This window comes from Micromys minutus (assembly GCF_963924665.1).
Source record: "Micromys minutus genome assembly, chromosome: 19".
In the NCBI taxonomy this organism is placed as follows: domain Eukaryota; kingdom Metazoa; phylum Chordata; class Mammalia; order Rodentia; family Muridae; genus Micromys; species Micromys minutus.
This window is the reverse complement of record NC_137954.1, coordinates 10,563,515-10,584,046: the sequence shown is the minus strand read 5'-3', so window position 1 is coordinate 10,584,046 and position 20,532 is coordinate 10,563,515. Positions and strand designations below refer to the sequence as shown.

Here is a 20,532-nt window from a genome sequence, read left to right as displayed (position 1 = left end):
CAAAAGATATTTTGAGGTGAAAGCTACTTAAATGTCTTCCAAACAAGGTGAAGGCTGGGTGTGGTGTGGCACATTTTAATTCCTGCAGTTGGGAGGAAGAGATAGGCAGATCTCTGTGAGTTCCAGGCAAGCCAAGGTTACATATTGAGATCCTGTCCCAAACACAGCAAAAGTCAGTAAGATGAAACTCATAATAGGGGAAGTCAAACAGAAAAGGCCCTGTCAGGTTTGGAAAGGGAAAAGGGATGAAGGATCTAGCAGGTGTGTCCAGCTACATGTAGCCTATGAATAATAATGAATCTGGTCCAATCTGTAAATGTATTAAAAACAGGACATTTTGAGGAGATTAACAGATGGAATATTCTTTTATCTTGTAGGGAACTGATGGTGTAGAATATTTGCTGATTCCTCTTGACAGCGGAACATTGGCCGATTTCTTGGAGAAGGAGGAAGAGGAGGCATAGGCTGTCTCTTACCCTCGAACTTTATGTGGAAGACTCATTGCCCCAGCTGCCGCTCCTCTAGTAAGAATGCTGGTTTACATCCAACATGAGGTCATTCTCTCCAGCATACAAGGTGTTCTGTGGAAGAGGCGTGTCATCCACTTGGCTTTGATTAGCCTGGCTGGTGTACTGTCTCTAATACTATGCAGTGGTCGTTGAGTTGGGAAAAAATGTGCCTTTAATTTATTACCTCTCTGGAGACTTCTTGCTGGTTGAACAGTATGCTCAGGGATTATTTGGAACTCGATGTTTTTGGATTATTTTATACTGGATGCTACCCCTAATTTTTTAGGGCAGTTTAACACTCCAGAGCTGAATTATGACAAGTGCACTTGCTTCAGATCATCAGATTACAAAGAGTTGAGAGCATAGAGATCTCACAGAACTGATGAAGAAGGAGGTGGTCCTGACTTTTTCTGAAATGATGAGAAAAGGTATCAGTGGACTAAGATGAGCCAGCTTTTTCTTTGTGGACTTAGGCCACACATACTAAAGACAACTGACATTATTCAACTGAGATTATGGGAGAAGTGTAAGGGATTATGTTTATGTAGGGCATGTGTCCAATCTAGAAAGCATATTTAAAATAGCTAGTATCTGTCCCAGACCTTGATTTTTATGATACAAATGAGAAGCCAGGCTAAGAAATAAACTCCTTATTTACATTTTATTGTTTTCAGGACAGTAGAAAATAAAGACATTTCATCATTCTTGTACGTTGACATTTTTCATTTTCTCAAATAGCTGGCAGGGATAGGTAGCACACACCTTTAATCCTAGCACTCAGGAGTCAAAGGCAGGCAGACTGCTTCTCTCCTTTTAAAACAAGACATGACCTGACATTTGTAATCCCAACATCAAGAAGTCAGAGGCAGGAGGAAAACATGAATTCAAGACCTGGACTAGTTAGTGAGTTCTAGACCAGTCTAAGCTTTGGTGATGTCCTGTTTCAGAAAAGCAACAACCATTTAATAAAAAATACACATTGGTAACATGAAACCTGCTGGTCTGCACTTTGCGAGTGTGGAGTGTGGTATGAGTGTGGTGTCTGTGCAGAGGCTGAACTTGATGTCTTCCACCACCTTCTGCTTTATTTTTGAGACAAGGTCTCTGGCTGAACCAGAGCTCCCTGTAGGCAGGACGGGCTGGCAGTGAGCTATCAGCCTCAGCCGGTCCCACCAGTACATAGCCTGCCCAGCTTTTTACGTGAATGCTGGGGACCCAAACACAGGTACTCTCACCCTCTAAGACATCTCCCCAACCCCATGGACTTTTACATGTTTGCTTAATCTTTCTAGTGTAACTCCTACAGTATAAACATCTAATTATATAATGTGACATCTTTGTAGTTTGTCTTTAGTTTTTGTTAATAGATGTCACACTATTAATGAAAGGCCACTTTGCAGAGTCCTTTTGTAGCTAGCTGTTTTGAAGTGTCTGAAAAGGATTGGATGCACCATACAAATCTAATGCCAGATCACTGTACACTCACACACTTCTCTGAACAGCATCATCCCTCCATGCATAGCACTTATAGCCTGTCTTGAAGCTGTAATTCCTGCCTGATTTGTTTCTAGGCTGAAGGTGTAATTTCACTGGGGAACTCTTTTTGTTAATTTTCAGGTTACCATGAAAAAGTAATGGGTTCCCTTATGACATTTCCAAGTACATAGTATCACTGTATTGGTTTTCATCCATTCCCCTCCCCATGATCCCCTCTCTGCTTTCTTAGCACATGCATCTTTCTGGCTTTATAGCCTGCATAGCACACACAAATTCTAGGTGCTTGCATGTGTCTTTTTTTTAAAAATTTACTTTATGTCTTCAGACACACCAGAAGAGGGCATCAGAGATCCCATTACAAATGGTTGTGAGCCACCACGTGGTTGCTGGGAATTGAACTCAGGAGCTCTGGAAGAGCAGTCAGTGCTCTAACCACTGAGCCATCTCTCCAGCCCAGCGTATGTCTTTCTGAGTCTGGCTTGTAGAGTGACTGCAGAAAATGCCGGGTAATAATCAGAGTCATATTTTGAACACGTAACACCATTTATTAGGAGGAGTTTGGAGCTCCTAATAGTTTGGTGCATAGTCAAAGAATAAAGTCCTCTGGGGGGAATTCTGAGTGAGACAACTCTTACACAAGTTTCTTCAAAAACACAAAATTGTTCTTGAGATGTGCTTTTGTGCCCTTCCCAGGTTGAGCACGTCGATAGGAGTGAGTTCACTTTAGATTATTCATTACAGTTGGCTGCTACTGTTCACACACCTCTATGGAAAATATGTGTTTGCTACATGAGGCTGGTCCTTTGACTCAGAGGATAAACTGTCTGATGCTCTTAATGAACTTGGCTATTGCATCGGTTCACCTCATGTTTAGTTGATGCTGCCAACTAGAATGGTAAACGAGTCCCTGCACCAACAAAAACAACCACAGGAAGATTAGTCTTTGATGTACTCTTTACAGTTTTACAGTAGGAAAAGCTATGACATTTGGTGAGCCAGATCAGTGAACTGAAATGAGAAACCCACTGCAGTTCTGCAGAAGGGTGGTGCTCCACTTCCTGCACAGTCCTTTTTCAATCCAGGTGATCTGTGGCTTCTGTCATCATGAGGTCCTCGAATTTTAGACCACATGGAGAGGGTCCTTGTCTGTCTCAGACAGGATAATATTAATCTTATTCTCCAAGTGAACACCCAGCATTTCTTGAAGCTCAGAAAGGAAGCCTCTTTCCGTGTTGCTATGTTCACAAAGGATGACATTTATCCCTTTGGAAGCAGCATCCAGAACATCATGGTGGGACATCTCGCCTGCAAAAAAAGAACAACAACTTAAAGATCAGACTCGGAGTCTGCACTCTGACTCTGACAGCAGAAAATTTTGTATTATGGATGAGTGAACAAGACTCTGTATTAGTGGGTACAGAGATGGAAGACATATGGTATGGTCAGATGTAGGATGCTTGCCTCATGTACAAGGTCCTGTGTTTGCTGCCAAACACAGAAAAAAGTTCAAACCCAACTGTACACATCACTTTAGGATGCTGAATCATGTCTATGTTCAAGAGCAAGGATACAGGAATGGAATAGAAGACAGAGAAAGCACTGTGTATACACACATGCATGTATGTATCTTTGGTATATGTGCAGAGGTCAAAAGTCAGTTCTCTCCTCCCTCTGTAGGATCTGGAATTGAAGTCCAGTCATCTCTTGCAGGGAAGTGTGTTTACCCACTGACCCCAAAACGTGAATTCCATTTTGTTTCATCTGTACTTTAGTACAGGATTCTGAAGTGCCGGCACCTTTACTATGACCTGCTACCTGAGTCCACATGGTGGGATTTTCCTCTGAGGTTTGTGCTACTCAATGTTTAGGAACATTTTAGACAAATATTTTCTTTGACTGCCAAAATGCTGCCAAAGATGGCACTGTATACCCGTACTTGTAGAATTTGGGGCACTAAGGCAAGAGGACCAAGAGCTCCGGGCCAGCCTCAGCTAAATAAAGAGCTGGAGGTTATCCTGGGTTACAGGGAAACCTGTCACAAATAAGTAACCAAACAAAAAAGTGCCTTGTTAGGAGGTTATTGTGTCTGGGCTGTGGCACACGCCTCTAATCCCAGCACTCAGGGAGACGCAGGTAGATCTCTGAGTTTTGAGGCCAGCATGGTCTGCAGAGCAAGTTCCACAACAGCCAGGGCTACACAGAAAGAGCCTTTCTCAAAAAGCAAAACAAAAAAAAAGTTAATGTGAGAAAAATATAGGAAAAACTCAAATGTTTTGGATTTTTAAAAGCACCACTTGTGAATTTGCTAAGTGAATTTGAGAGCAAAAACACTGTGGCAGAGGGGGATGGATATAATCAAGACACGAAACTCCGGAAGCACATGTCTGCCTGTGTGTGTCATGTACAGTTTGGTTTGTCCATAAAAAGTTAAACTCTGACCAGTATTTACAGACATAAGGCCATTACAAATAACTTTTTAAAAATATTTGTTGTTTTGTTTTTTCAAAACAGGGTTTCTCTGTGTAGCTCTGGCTGTCCTGAGAACCACTCTGTAGACAAAGCTGGCCTCAAATACAGAGCTTCACCTGCCTCCCAAGTCATAGGACTTGAGTCCTGCACCATCAGGCCTGTATACATTTTTCAAATGTATAAATTAAAAAAAAAAAAATGTGTTCTTGGGAAAGTGAGCTATTCTCAACTCTACAGAACTGTCAGCTCATTGTTGGGAACAGGAAAAGTTTGTGTTTGAGCACCATTTAAAAATACGATGGGCTGGAGAGATGCTCTTCCGGAGGTCCTGAGTTCAATTCCCAGCAACCATATGGTGGCTCACAGCCATCTGTAATGGGATCTGATGTCCCCTTCTTGTGTGTCTGAAGACAGCTACAGTGTTTTCATATAAATAAAGTAAGTAAATCTTAAAAAAAATACATTTTGCAATTGCTTGAATTTATCTCATGCACATATTATAACTTTTAAGAAGTGGGTTTGTTGATAACTGTATGTGTGTCTGTGTTTGAGAGTGCATACTACCACGAGGTATGAGTGCCCATGGAGGGCAGAAAAGGACTGAACAACACATGAAGCTCAGATCATCAGGACGAGAAGAGAAGAACTAGCAGGGAAGAGAGGAGAGGATCCTGGAGATCCCAGGAGTGAAAGAAAGGACGAGTGTGACAGGATAGCCGTGCTCAGAGGACACACATGGAAGGGTCACAGAGAAACAAATAAGACAGTGGCAGAAAGTAAAACAGACCCGAGAGAAGCTTCGAAGGAAGTGGGTTTGACCGTCGACTAGAGCCTGCTCCCTCTGTGCTGACCTTAAGCAGCAGAGGACAAGCAGGTGTACCTCCAGATTTTTGGCCCTATCTCTGAGCAGTAACCAGGTCAAGGGGTGCTGTCTGTTGCTGTGCACTTAGGGATTTCACATGGAACTCCCGCCCCGTCAGCCTGTGCCGTCAGCCACCCAACACTTCCCTAATTAAACTTCTGTGGCTTCTTGGTTTAAGAATATAGTCATGACAGATCCAAAGCCTTCCATATGTATGTAAGGATTATGTGCACACACAGGTATTTATTTACTCCGGAACCATTTGGACATGAAGTGCACATAGTTGACACTTTTCCCCCTCAATGAGTCCTTGTATCATCTTAGAACTATGACACTCCCTTATGCAAACATGGGAAGTTAGTACACTTACTAATTTTTCTCTCCACCTTATATTTTTAGATAAGGTTTTTTGTTGAAAATGGAGTGCAGCAACTCCTCTAGACGGGCTGACAGTGAGCCCCAGAGTTCTGTCTTCTCCCTAGCACTGGGATTGTAGGTATGGGCTGCTGTGGTTATTCTAATGTTGGTCCTGGAGCAAACTCAGGTCCTCATGCATACATGGCAAGCACTTCACCAACTCAGCATCCCCCAGCCTCATTTTTTTTTTCAGTAAAAATTAACCAGGGCTGACCTGGGTGCACACTGATGCAGGAGGATGACAGGGTTGAGGCTAGCCTGGCCTTCGCTCTAAGACTTAGTTTCAAAAAACAAAAAGAAGGACGTGGTGACACATGCCTTTAAAGGCAGGTGATTTCTACATTTCCAGGCTAACCTGGTCTACATAACAAGCCAGGCCAGTCAGGGCTACATTGTGAGGCCCTGTCTCAATAAACAAACTAAATAAAATGTTTTAGATTATGTCCTCAAGGACAGAGTGGGAAGCCAGGGGTCAGAAAACAATCATGGTTTATGTACCAGAAATGCACAGTGGAGTCAGTACAAAGAAACAACTAAAGAGAGTTAGAACAATGACAGTGTCAGGAACGTCTAGGGTTTGGTTTGGTTTGTTTTGAGCTTACCACTGAACGTACAAAGGGACACAACAAAAGGCACTCTTAGGTGAGCTTACCACTGAACGTACAAAGGGTCACAACAAAAGGCACTCTTAGTGCCAATGGCTAGTCCATCATATGTACACTGGAAAACTCAAATTTGGGACTGTGCGTGGTGGCACAAGTCTGTCATCTCGGCCACTGGAAACAGGCAAAAGAATTGCAGTTGCTGTAAGTTCAAGATCAGGCTAGTTAACACACGGAGTTCTAGGTCAGGTCAAGTCCAAAACAGCCAGGTATGGTGGTGTATACCTTTAGTCTCAGCCTGCAGGAGCAGGAAGATCTCCATGAGTTCACGATCAACTTGTCTACAAGGTGAGCTCCGGGCCAGCCGAGACCACCCAGTGAGACCTGTCGCACAGGCTTGGTGGCGGTGAGGAGGCTCGGTGATTAGGGGCACTTGCCCTCAAGCTGACAACCCATGGTCAATCCTAGAAACCCACGCGATGAGAACCAGCTCCTAAAAGTTGCCTTCTGAGTTCCACATGTGCACTGTGGAACATAAAACTTAAAAACCACCAAAACAAAACCAATAAAAACTCATTCGGGGGATTATCAGAGGTACAGTGTAGTACTTTCGGTAGAACATATACTTGAGTAGAGATAAGGGAAGAGTCCAAAAAGATTTCAGAGCTTGACCTGCCTTTTGGGCCAAAAGGAACCTCTTTCCAGCCCAGGTGGCAAGGGAGAAAGCATCCCACTTGCTGACATAAAATCTGAGAAGAAAACTGGTTAGATACCCACTGAAATCAACTTGGGGCAAACATAGATTCTAAAGTGATTTCTTCCCTCTACAGACAACACAGCATGCCTTTGATTGGATACGATTCCTGTTTTGGCATAGCTCAGTAGCATAGTGTTTTTTGCATGCAGGAGGCTCCTGTTCAAGGCCCTGCACTGTAAACAAACAAAAGGGGAAAAGCTGTTGATTATACTTTAGCCCTGCCCCACACAGCCCTGAAATCTGCTAGTTCTGAATGTCTAAGAAGTAAAGTGTAGAGGGAGGTGTAGATTCCCTGATTGGTTCTTGATTGTGTCAATAAAAGAGGTGGAAGCCCATTGCTGGACAAAGGGAAACAGGTAGAGAAAAGACACAGAGAAAGGGGATTTCGGACCAGGCTTTGGAACAAGGAAGCGACAGTCATGTAGGTCTTGGGGCACCTGGAGTTTGTACCCTCCACAGCAAATGGGGGCCAAGGAGGATGAAGAGAGCTAGTTGATAAGATTAGGGCAGGAAATTCTTCGCCCGGCCATTGAGTTATCTGACTAGTTTTAAATAACTGTTTTCCATCTGTGGCGTTTAAGATGGGCAGGAGGAGAAAGCAGGCAGCCAGGGCGGTTGTTGGCAGCTTGGTGATGCTAGCCAGGAGTGACTGGGGGAGCGATTGTAGCTCCCAGGAAAAACAGCCAGCTGTCAGCAGAGCAGAGCCTGGTGGCGGCTGATCTCGGAGCCTAGCTGGGAGCCCTAGCAGAGCTCCAAGAAGGCGGAAGTAAAATAAGGTTGAGGAATAGATCCAGAAATAGTCCTACCTGTGAGGTAAAGGTCGGCCTCCACTCCTTGTAGAACGCTGCCCCCAGAGCCAGCACACAGAGCCACAACTTTGATTGAGGACTCTTCAAGACAAAAGCACCAACAGGTGTTACTGTCGAGATACGGTCCTTTCAGTTTAACATGAAAATTATAACTCTACAATTATAACTCTAATGCAGACTGACTAGACCAATGTAAAGAATTATGCTGTCTGATTTTAAAAAGGGTGTGGTGGTACACCACTTAGGAGGCAGAGGCAGGTAGAGCTCTGTGAGTTCAAGGCCAGCCTGATCTGCATAGTTTTGGGACAGCCAGGGCCACTCTGTGAGATCCTGTCCCAAAAAATAAATGCAAAGCAACAGCAAAGCCAAAGTCAGGCATGGGGATGGTGCATGGAGTCAGGTGGGGATGGTGCATGGAGTCAGGTGGGAATGGTGCATGGAGTCGGGTGGGGATGGTGCATGGAGTCAGGTGGGGATGGTGCATGGAGTCAGGTGGGGATGGTGCATGGAGTCAGGTGGTGATGGTGCATGGAGTCAGGTGGGGATGGTGCATGGAGTCAGGTGGTGATGGTGCATGGAGTCAGGTGGGGATGGTGCATGGAGTCGGGTGGTGATGGTGCATGGAGTCGGGTGGGGATGGTGCATGGAGTCGGGTGGGGATGGTGCATGGAGTCAGGTGGTGATGGTGCATGGAGTAGGGTGGGGATGGTGATGGTGCATGGAGTCAGGTGGTGATGGTGCATGGAGTCGGGTGGGGGTTGTGCATGCCTGTAATCCCAGCATCTGTAAGGATGACTCTAAGTTCAGGGCCAGATCTCAATTCTTGAAATTTGACCTTGGACAGAACTAGTGACCCTTCCTCCCTCCACTCTCCAAGTGCCCAAAATTAGTGTGCCAGCATGTCTAGTTCCAAAAAAAATTTAAGAGAACTTAGGTAAATGATCCATGTTTGATACCACAAAGGGAACAAGACAAGGGCATAGTTCCTTCTAACGCAGCTGCACAAACCCATAAGCCTCTGAGCAATAGCAACGTTGCAGCCCTGGGCTTTGCCTCACTGCAAATAACAAACCTCAGCTAGGTCTGCAGACAGTAGCAAGAGGGTTGAGGGACCGACCAAACAAGCTAGAGGAAGAAATGCAACGCCGAAGAGGAAGATGCTCATGATAATCTTGCTGCTGTTCCAGAGGACCCAAGATTGGTTCCCAGTGTCCACGTCTGTGGCCCACCACCTCCTATAACCCAGTCCCAGGGTGTCTGACAACACACAGAGATCCCCCTGCCTCAGCCAGGTGCTACAAGTAAAGGTACGCATCGCCACACCCTGCCCAGTGTAGAACGTGGACCTTGTGATTTTAACCCCTCCATTCCCTCTGCGACAACGACCACTTATAATCAGCAGGCTTCCAAGGCCAACTAGAGCTGGGCACAGAATGGCTAAGAGACCATTTATCACTTAGGCTGGGGAGCTGTAGTCCACAAAGTAAGCCAGTCATCTCCCTGAGCTCCAACAATTTCTACCACCCACACGGAGAACACAGTATACACCTGAATCCCAGCACTTTTAGATAGAAGCAAAAGGAACAGGAGGTTGGGGCCACTCTATAAGATCAGGTGTGAGATGATGAAAGATACTTACCTAAGGTCCTCCCCACTCCAAGAGCGAAGCGAAGATGAGACAGCTTTAGGTGTCTTTTGATTCGCTCTATCATTGTTGCCAGGGAGACAGATTCATCCAGTGTACACAACCGTCCCATTCCAGTATGCAGAAGCAAAGGCTGAAAAGAAATACAAGTTAGAGGTGCTGTGTCCCAATTCCTAAAGAAGGTACGAACTGGAATCATAAGCTTACGATAGGAAGCTTCAGCTAAGGGTTGGGATGCAAGCCTAACAAAAACATTCTAGCTTCTGGGAGCTCACACCCTCCTAAGTATTTAACACATAATCAAGGTAGGTGCTGCTGTTAGGGGAACACAAAAGAATGACAAACTGGGGGCTGGAGAGATGGCTCAGCAGTTAAGAGCACTGGCTGCTCTTGCAGAGGAGCCAAATTTGGATCTCAGCACCCACATGGCAGCTCACAACAACCTGTAACTCAAAGGGATCCAGTATCTCTCTGGCCTCCAGAGGCACAGTCTACACAAGAAACACTCACTCACACACAAATTATTTAAGAAGGGGGACTGGGCCCGGAAGGGAGTTCTTTGGTTTTACTGGATGTAGATCTTACAGAAAACCAGAAAGAAGATGAAAGGGGTGATGTCAAGTACACTGGGAAAGGACGGGCTGGATGAGAGCAATGTGGACACAGAGGCCTAGCTCAAAAGGTTCCGCAGTGACCAATATTAGCAACTGGGCTTCAGATGATTCTTGTGATAGTTTGGCAAAGAATGTGGCTGTTGTCCTAAAAACCTGCCTCAGGTTAAACCAAAAGGTTTGATAGAGGAGAGTTCAAGAAAGCCAAATACTGACTCTTGCCTTGTTACTGGTGACCTCTCTTACGCACCTCTACAATGAAAAGGAGCAGGCAGGGCAAAAAGAAAGATAAAATGGAGCTTGAAGAAAAGAGCACGAGGAAATTAATGCAGGAGCTGCAGTGTGAGCGCAAGAGTCAGGTAGAAAGCCTCAGGTGAACTGGGACGCCTCAGGGCAAGGCCTCACCCAGCTAACTTTGTTTTCACTTCTGTAAACAAAGTTGGTTACCCCAACTACAGAGGATATGCTTGATCGTGCACAGGTAGTAAGTCAGGATGTACGCTTGCCCCCAAGTGGACAAAGGCATGAAGAACATGACCTTGTAGGCTCTGCCTTAATAAGCCTCTGGCTATTGTAATTCATGCCATTCTCGGGGAACCCCAGGTGTAGACCTGGCCAGTGTCCACTGTCCTAGCCAGTACTTGATAAAGTTTGCTTCAAATTTGGCTCAAAAATCGTGGCTATGGTCTTGTTCTTGCCTGGTGGGATCAAGAGAAGCGTGCTGCAGTCAGCAAAGCCACAGAGGAAGCACCGTCTAAGCCCTGTGACACCAGACAGAACTACAAACAAGACTTGGCGTTTACCCTGATGGGTTCGTTCTGGCTTTGGTCCAGTGTTTCCTCCCTATACGCCCTTCCTCCTTTTAGGAATAGTAATGTACGTTCTGTGCCACTGTGTTTTGGAAATTTGGGATTTACTTTTGATGTCACAGGGTTACAAGTAAGAGACCGCCTGGAGTCTCAGAAGAGACTTGGACGGTGACTTTGAGACAGTGCTGAGACTAGTGAGGTCCATGCAGACAGAAGTCAGACTAAACTCATTTTTCCTGATTACATGGCCCTGAGCCTTTCCGGGGAGGGGGCAACAAGTGGCCTGAGTGAATACAGCCCTGCTTGTTCGTTTGAATACTCGGTCCCCAGTTGCGAAACTGTTTAGGAAGGATTAGGAGATTAGAAGAGGTCACTGGAGAAGACTTTGAGGTTTCAAGACTCAAGCCATTCCCAATGTTCTCTCTCTGCTTCCTACTTATGGATCAAGATGTGATCTTCAATAGCAAAGTAACTAACACAGAAGGATAATAAATATCCAAGTCTAAAACCAGAAAGAAGTAAGTTCTGATGATTTACTCGTCCTAGACTGTCACAATATGTACTGGCTGGTTTTGTGTCAACTTGACACAAGCTGGAGTTATCACAGAGAAAGGAGCCTCAGTTGAGGAAATGCCTCCATGAGATCCAGCTGTAAGGCCTTTTCTCAACTAGTGATCAAGGGGGAAGGGCCCAGCCCATTGTGGGTGGAGCCATCCCTGGCCCAGCCCATTGTGGGTGGAGCCATTCCTGGGCTGGTGGTCCTGGGTTCTATAAGAAAGCAGGCTGAGGGCTAGAGAGAGGGCTCAGTGGTTAGAGCACTGACTGCTCCTCTAGAGGTCCTGAGTTCAATTCCCAGCAACTACATGGTGGCTCACAACCATCTATAATGAGATCTTCTGGTGTGTCTGAAGACAACTACAGTATACTCATTCATATATAATAAATTAATAAATCTTAAAAAAAAAAAGAAAGAAAAAGCAGCAAGCTGAGCAAGCCAGGGGAAGCAAGCCAGTAAGTAACATCCCTCCATGGCCTCTGCATCAGCTCCTGCTTGAGTTCCAGTCCTGACTTCCTTTGCTGATGAACAGCAGTGTGGAAGTATAAGCTGAATAAACCCTTTCCTCCCTAACTTGCTTTTTGGTCTCGATGTTTTGTGCAGGGCTACAAACTCTGACTAAGGCATAATAGTTTCCAGGAATGTATGCTCACCATATTGATTGTGTGTGTATTTGAGTGTGTGTGCGGTGTGAATGTATATGTCTGTGTGTGAGTGTGTGTATGTGTACAGTGAGTGTATGTCTGTGTGTGTGTGAGTGTGTGTGTGTGTGAGTGTGTGTGTGTGTGTGTGTGTGTGTGTGTGTGTGTGTGTGTGTGTGTGTCTGAGTTTTACGGATCAAACTCAGGGCGCCAGGCTTTTACCACAATCACCTTTAGTTACTGGCCCTTGATGACTGTTTTACTCAACAGTTTACAAATGAATTTACAACACAACTGTAATGCAGTTCACCAACATTCACACATTAAACACACGCTGTCTCTGCATGCCAATTACACATCACCACAGCTGTTCAGATGCAAATGAACATGAGGGCAGGAAGAATTCTTTCTTACCTTCTCCAGTGAAAGAATTTCAGTTTTCTGATAAAGTTGTCTGTCCTGGGAGAGAAAAGCTAGCACCTGCATCAAAGCCTTCTGAGTACAATTCAGACTGATCCGTGTTTGCTCCTCACCATCACACCTAGAAAAACAATCAGTTCTGATTAGGATAAAGGTATAAACTGCTATAATAGATTTATATGAAGCCAAAGAGCTGAGCAGCAGATTAATACAGTGTCCTCAAACTCAGTGCTCAGAATCCTGACACCGTACGGAACAGTGCTCTCAGAAACCCCCTCACATCTTAAGCCTTAAAATAACAATAGCTACATCCTTCAACAAGTCCAGTAAAATGCATTTTTGAACAATCCAGTAAAACAGGATATTTTTGAACAGACCTAAAGAAAACAGATTTTTTTCCATGGGTATACATGTATACATGTACGTGTACATGACACAATGTGTACGTTCCATAGTGGAGATTCCAGAGTACAACTTGTGGAGTCCATTTCCTCTTTCTGCCATGAAGACCCCAGGGATTAAAATGAAGTCCAATTGGGGTCCTCAAGATGGAATTAGAGCTGCTCTGGGGCCCAGTGCCCATAGTCTCACCACTCAGGGGACGACACTAAAGGTCTGTGGTGAATGGAAAGTCAGACTGAGCCACAGCCAGACCTGCCTCCAAACAAAAACAAGACACATGAGAATTTTCTGATCATAGAATTCTAGAAATAAAAGCCACCTTAAAAGGTTACCTAAGGGCTGGACAGATGGCTCAGTGGTTAAAGCACTGACTGCTCCTCCAGAGGTCCTGAGTTCAAGTCCCAGCAACCACATGGTGGCTCACAACCATCTGTAATGGGATCTGATGCCCTCTTCTGGTGTGTCTGAAGACAGCGACAGTGTATTCATATAAATAAAATAAAATAAAATAATAAATAATTTTTAAAGGCCAAAAAGAAAAAGGCTATCTGACCTGGTGGGGTGCCACATGCCTATAATCCCAGCCCCTGGGAAGTAGAGGCAGGCTCATGAGTTAGAGGCCAGCCTGGCCTATATGAGACTCAAGCTATCTCAAAGCTTAACAAACCAAGTATAGTGCTCCAAGCCTTTGATCCTAACTCTTGGAAAGCAGAAGCAGTGGGTTCTCTGTGAGTTCCTCAATTGCAGAAAAGACTCTAAACAAAACAATAAAGATAAGGTAAAGCAAACAAATGGGCTGGAGAGATGACTTAGCCGTTAAGAGTGCCTGCATTCTTGGCAAAGGATCAGAGTTCAGTCCCAATACCACAGCATGAGTATAATGTGTGTGCTCAGTGTGGCAGAGCATCCCTTCAATCCCAGTACTCTGTGGGCAGAGGCTGGGCAGATCGCTGTTAATTTGAGGCCAACCTGGTCTACAGAGTGAGTTCCAAAATAGCTAGAGGTACACAGTGAGAACTTGTCTCAATCAACCAATCAAAAAATTAAATAAAATGCAACCAAAATAAAACAAAACTTTATATCACTACGTAAGTTTGTAAGGATATCTACTTCTCAGGTGAGTGAGATGGTACATGCCAATATCCTAATACTTGGAAGGAGTCAAAAGGATCAAAAGTTTGAGGCCAATGTGGACTACAAAGTAGGACCCTGTCTCACTAAAGCAAAAGTATACATAGGAAAGGATTATTTAGATTTTGAATCTTTGTTTTTATTCAGTGTGTGTGTGTGTGTAGAGCAGCAGTGCATTTGTGAAAGAGTCAGAGTTGGGGTCATTCTAAGGCCAGTGGGAAATTTCCACCACAAACCTCTGGGCACAGACCCCTCCCTTCCAGGAAGAAAAAGCCAAACTGTCAGACAAAGCTACTGTAACTCCCAACAGACCCCCCTCACTTGGGAAAGCTCTGTACGGTACACTGAGTCAGTTTGAAAGTTGTTTCGCTCCACTAAATGTGCGTAGTACATGCCTAGTTACTATTGTTCAAGTTTTGCCCCAATTGTCGGCAAGGTATAAAATCCCGCTCGGGGTCTCGCTTAGAATCTGCTCAGGGTCGTCTGTCTCCCCCTGGAAGTGGAACGACCCTGACTCTCTTACTTTTGCATCGATCACCACCTCTGTGGGTCTCTCTCAAGGGGTCCTGGAAGAGGTCCAATTCAAACCTCACATTTGTATGGGTCCCATCAGACTTGGCAGCAGGTACTTAACCCACCAGCCTATCCCTTTTTTTTTTCTTTTTTCTTTTTTGGTGCCTGGAATCACCAGGGCCCCACAGGTCATGGGTGTGTGCTCTACCACTGACATAACCCAGTCCTTATCTTCCCTGAATGGCATTAGAATACATTTTCCCACCCTACCTCTAAATGACCGAGTAATGGGCCTCGCCAGGCACCATCTTACTTGCTCCTCATTTTAGGTGCATGGGAATCACTGCTTCACTGAAAACTGATAATGTTAATATTAATACATCACTAGGGTCTGTCCACATCCTTTAAAGTAAACACAGTTATCTTTCAGCATCACCAGGAGGGTTAAAGACGCTTGACGTAGGGCTGCAGGGGTAGCTCAGCTGTTAGAGTACTGGCTGCTCAGGCAGAGCACCCACAACTGTCAGCACCTCCAGCTTCAGGGGACCCATTGACCTTTTCTAACCTCCTCTGGCCCCAGACATATGTGGTACAGACCTAAGTGCAGACAAAATACCCAAACACATAAACAAATAAAATTTAAGAAGAAATAGAGCCAGGAATCGTAGCTGACATCTGTTCCCCAACGCTTGGAGCAAGGGCAGGAGGTTCCAGCCAGCCAGGCATCATGAAACCCCGTGCCAAAGAAAAACTAAAGCAAACAAAGAGATGAGCAGGGAAGAGTAAAACTTCCTATCAGGCCAGCATGAGCTCAGCCTTTGGAGCCCCTGCAGCAGAAAGAGAGGACAACTTCCCCCAAGCTGTTTTCTGGACTCCACACATGGACTATGGTAGGCACGTGTCCATGCAAATACACACACCAAATAAATAAAAAAAAAGCAGGTTTGTAAACCAGAGGAACATATCACGTACCTGGCAGGAAAAGAGGTGACAGAGACACCTCCCAACCTTTTCACTGCAGACACGACTTTGTCCAGGTCTGCACTGCGGTTTGCACTGAATTCTAGTCGGTGAGTTCCCTCTGTGGGGTAGTCCGGAGCTGTGGAAGGGTGGATGGGCCTGGTAGTGCAAGCTCCTAAAGAAAAAGTGGGTGGACATCAGGCTTCTGTGGTGCTTTAGGATTAGAAATTAGCTACTCTAAGTAAAATCTCTATGAAATGTCTCAGAACTCATTGTCATGTTTGTACACACAAACTACACACCCCTTAACACTCATTACCAGTTTCTATAATCTAGATTTGGTCTAGGTCTGGATATGTAAAATCTATTTTCACCCTTATTTTCCCAAAGAGTCATATTTCAGGAAAACTGGACAAAAATTGAATCACTGTTTTGTTTTCTTTTTTAATTACCCACTGTTTGGTCAATCTATTCATCTAAAACAAACTATTGGTCACTGATACTTATATGGTGAATACATTTATAATGACCATTTTGTTATAAGGTGGTGTGTTCCTTTAATCTCAGAGCTGGGAAGGCAGAGGCAGATGGATCTCTGAGTTTAAAGCCAACCTGGTCTATAAGTAAGTTCCAAGTCAGCCAAGGCTACACAGAGCCTAAAAAAAAAAAAAAAATAACCAGAACAACAACAACAACAACAACAACAACAACAACTGAGTACCAAACTCAGGTAAAGCCGGCTGAGTCCCGTCACTGTGCGGGACGGGGGCGTTGACGGAGAGCCTGAGGCTTTCTGTATGTGGTTCGCATGCCTCTACTTCTAGCTCTGGGAAACAGGAGGAGATCAAGCTTGAGACTAGACTCTACAAAGTAAGGCAAGGAGGGCAGCAAGACGTCTCACTGGATAAAGGAACCAGTCACAGAGGCCTCCTGCCTGAGTTCAGTCGCAGAAGCCCCCGGTGTTGGGAAGGAATCAACTCTGTGCTCCTACAGCCACACAATAATAACAGAAATAAAGACAAAGCAATAACAAACCAGACAAAAAGCTTGCTGTCTACATAAGGAACCTAACAAGCACATCCCAAGGATTCCAGCAGCTGTGAGGCCTGGGATGCTGACACCTCATTGGTGACAACTGATCTATCTATGAAGCCTATCCAGCAATGAAGACGAAACTAACACATTATCCTCCCTGTCATGGTTAGTTTTTGTCAGCTTGACACAAACCAGGGTCATCTGGGAAAAGGAAACCTCAACTGAAACAAAAATGCCTCTGTCACACTGCCTGCAGGCAGGTTACTGGGACTTCTTGATTAAGGACTGATGTGGGAGGACCCAGGACCCTGAATAGGTGGCCCTGAGTTGTCTAAGAAAGCAGGCTGAGCAAGTCCTGAGGGGCCAATCAGTAAGCAGTGTTCGCCTGTGGCCTGGACTTCAGGTTCATGCCCTGACTTTGCTTCATGATGGCTCATAACATGACACAAACGCTTTTCTTCTCAAGGTGTTTTGGGACACGGTGTTTATCACAGCAACAGAAAGCAAATTAGGACAATCCTCTACCCTGAATTTAAGGCCAGCCTGAGATACATGAGACCCTGCAGCAGAACCACAAAAATGTTCCTTTGTTTGTTTTCCTTTTGTCTATGATTTGGTGGGATGATACAGTGTCTGGTTAGATAGCTCAGGCTGGCCTTAAATTATAGCTCTTTCTGATTTGACTTACTGGAGGCTTAGAGTACTAAGCTTATACCACACCAAGACTAATTTACAACTTTCGTTTTTAGTTTTCTTAAGAGATTTTGTTTAGATTTATTTCATTATTTCTGTGTATTTTGCCTCCATGTGTGTATGCATAGGGGTCAGAAGAGGGCACGGGTTCCCTGGGACTGGAGTTAAATGGTTGTGAGCCTCCAGGTACATGCTGGAAACCCAGGTCCTCTGTAAGAGCTGAGACAATTCTCCACCGCCAACAAATATTTCATTTTCTAAATGGAACCTGGGCTGGAGAGCTGGTTCAGTCACAGAGAGCACAGGTTGCTCTTGCAGAAGACCTGGGTTCAATTCCCAGCACCCACATGGCTTTTCACAAGGGTCTGTAGCTCCAGTTCAAGTGAGTCTAACACTCTCTTCTTGCTGGTATGGGCACTGCACACATGTGGTACACTTACATACAAGCGGGCAAAACATTCAGCAGACATAAAAATAAAATACATCTTCAAACGAAACTTAAATTACCAAATTTAGGCAACACATCATTTTTAAATATTATATAAAGATAGAAAAACTTGTTGCCCCTAAAGACAATTAAAACTTTACTAGGATGGCATTCTAAACTTTCAAAGTATTTGTAGGGAAATCACTAAGTACGGAAGGACAAGGGTTTTCTCACCGAGCCCTTTGGCCAGCCAGCTGTTGACTCCCCGAGGAGCGGCGTCATAGGCAGTGTGAGGAGAATAGATGGCCACTCTGTTCTCCAGAGCCCGGATCACAAGACGCTCCTTCCAGGTCTTCCAAGTTACGTGCTTCATGGGCCGGAAAACAGGAGGGTGGTAGGAGAGAATGAGGTCTGCCTTCTTTTGCAGAGCCTCCTCCATCACCTCCTCCGTCAGGTCATTGGTCAGGAAGAGCGTATTTACAGTATGGGGTGGGCTGGGCTCCACCAGTAACCCCACATTGTCCCAACTCTCAGCAAATGAGAGGGATGCAAAGTCGTTCAAGGAAGAGAGAAGAGCCTTCAGATCCATGCAGGAACGAGAAGAGCTGCGGATCCACGACCGGGCTTGTCGCACACTCGCAGGGACCAGGTGTGCCGAGGACAGCATACGGGAACCAGGCAGAAGGGTGCCTGCGTCACAGCACAGGAAATGGTATTACGTACCGTTCACGTCTGCACTTTGAGGCATGAAGCATGTGAGTAAAACAGCTTTCAACACTGACTCAGAGTCACAGTGGCTCTGCCGCCTTGAAGCATGTTGGGCTCAGCCAACCCATCTGAACTCATTTTCTTCAAAGGCATCAGGGTATCACCTAGCAGAGTATGATGCAATAGAATGCTCAACCCTCTTATTACCCTCGATGCTTTCCCCACCACTGCCTCAACCTTACACCCTGCATCTCGGCTGCACACACACACAAACCCACACACCAAGATACCCGAATAGATACAACTAAAATATTCAACGGGCTGAAGATATGGCTCAGTTGGTAGAGTGCTTACCTACCATGACAAAGGTTCGGTCCCCAGCACCACAGAAACTAGGTGTAGTGGCACAGATCTGTGATCTTTGGGAGGTAGAGGATAGGGAGCAAGGCCAGCCTCAACTATACAATCAGTTCGAGGCCAGCCTGAGTTACTTAAGACCCTGTCACAAACATTGTTTAAAATTCTGAGTGCACAAGCAAAAACTGGGGCAGATGGGTCGCTCCACAAATGAACAGAGCCAAGGCAAGAAGCCAGAGCTGCTTGCCTCTGAACACACGCCAGCTGCCACACAGAGAAACAGAAGAGGAAAAGCATGGGCCCTGCAAACTTCCATGGTCATCAACTGCACAGTGGAAGGGCAGTGTCACCAAAGAACCAAAGCAATTCAAAACAGTAATGTATTTACAATGCGATATATGACCTGAGAGTTAACAGTGGATTAGAATAAAGGAAACATATCTGCCACACACAGATATTGCAAACATAGCTTTTATTCACCTATCTGCTAATCTAGGCCCCGTCCTTAGATTAAGCCTCTGAACAATCTTATCTAGGCCTACAACGTTTTCAGCCTCTGAGAATTATTGCTGAATAAGTTCACCCTTTCTAAGCTCTGGGGGGCTGGTTCAACTTAGCTGTTCTGGCTCAAAACTCCTCTCCAAGCTGACAGATTGAATCTGGCTTCTCTCAGCCTCTGACTGAACTGTTCTGCATGGCCTCAAACTAACCCTGGCAATCTGTCCTGACCTTTGGCTGCTTCTTGTTCTCTGGCTCCTTCTGTCTTCACCTGTGTCTAGCTTGTTATCTCTCTGCAACCATTCTCTATATAACTATCCCAGTAAAACTGCCTCCAGTCTCTCTCTGCTACCCCTTAAGTCTTCTCCTGAGACTTGGGCACATCCTATTCTGTCAAATTTTTCTCTGGTTCTTCACTTCGCCTATCAATCAGACATCGCTTTCAAACATGGGTGCTTCCTTCTACAAACTAACTTTACCTTCATTGTTTGAGATTAAAAATGTGTGCTAAGGGGTTGAGCCACACAACTACAAAGGTTTTGTTTCCTATGCCTCAACCCCCAAGCAAGTAACACGATCTTGGGGGTTCAGTGTGACCAAATATTCTGCAAGGAGCTACCAACAAAACTGATGTAACCTGTGATTTTATTGTTATTCAATAAACTTCTATTGTGAGAGGACATGAATGTGTCCCGATCTGTTTCACACTACAGACACATTTAAAGCAATATTTAAATGGACTGGAGCTACAGTACAGCGGGGAGATTGGACTATCCACGGCCAATCTACATTATCTCTAGCCCTCTGAACAGCCATTTGTTATTTTTCAATTATATGAGAGCTCTCTTTACACTCGCATATGGTTCTTCCTTCTTTCACTTATGCATGGCTCTCGGCCTTTTCCAGAATGATCAAGGGCCGCGTGGCACAGCCTTTATTCCCGGAGTCAGGACCCTCGCCCCTCCTGCAGCAAGGCAGTTTTCCTCCGCAATCTCTCCTTCTAAGCTCATATCCCGCGGCACAGCCGGCGCATTTGTGCATCTCCAGGGAGAAGAACAGATAACCCCGTGAGCCTTGTATTCGTCCACTACTCACCAGGCGCAGAAACGCTTCTGGGGTGTCACTTCCGCTCTGGCCTGAAGCTCCTGGCAACGTAGGAAAGGTTGGGCGGAAGTGGTCCGATGCGCTTTGCTTCCGACTCCAG

The 20,532-nt window shown here is 45.2% G+C and overlaps 2 protein-coding genes across 3 annotated transcripts in view; one reads left to right on the top strand and one right to left on the bottom strand.

Moving 5' to 3' along the window:
* Window positions 1-516, top strand: part of ORC2 (origin recognition complex subunit 2) — a 33,501-nt gene extending 32,985 nt beyond the window's left edge. For both annotated transcript variants that reach the window (XM_080933420.1, XM_080933419.1), the window contains exon 17: window positions 378-516. In XM_080933420.1, the coding sequence (XP_080789546.1) occupies window positions 378-464 (87 nt within the window). In that variant the 3' untranslated portion in view covers window positions 465-516. The remainder of the gene's footprint in view (window positions 1-377) is intronic.
* On the bottom strand, window positions 517-20,447 carry NIF3L1 (NGG1 interacting factor 3 like 1). Its single transcript, XM_080933421.1, has 7 exons — window positions 20,424-20,447; window positions 18,000-18,455; window positions 15,623-15,785; window positions 12,599-12,725; window positions 9,562-9,700; window positions 7,920-8,003; window positions 517-3,311 (listed from the first exon to the last, which is right to left on the bottom strand). Exons 2-7 carry the CDS (start codon window positions 18,430-18,432, stop codon window positions 3,127-3,129), a joined length of 1,131 nt encoding a protein of 376 aa, XP_080789547.1. The 5' UTR covers window positions 18,433-18,455; window positions 20,424-20,447; the 3' UTR covers window positions 517-3,126.
* Window positions 20,448-20,532: the final 85 nt, after the last annotated feature.

What these genes read in the sequence shown, in the direction of transcription:
- NIF3L1 (XM_080933421.1), bottom strand. Translation starts at nt 18,432, where the DNA reads ATGCTGTCCTCGGCACACCTGGTCCCTGCGAGTGTGCGACAAGCCCGG. An exon ending in CTGGCTGGCCAAAGGGCTCG is followed by an intron (nt 15,786 to 17,999) that starts GTGAGAAAACCC and finishes CTTTTTCTTTAG; the next exon opens with GAGCTTGCACTACCAGGCCC. An exon ending in AAATTCTTTCACTGGAGAAG is followed by an intron (nt 9,701 to 12,598) that starts GTAAGAAAGAAT and finishes ATTTCTTTTCAG; the next exon opens with CCTTTGCTTCTGCATACTGG.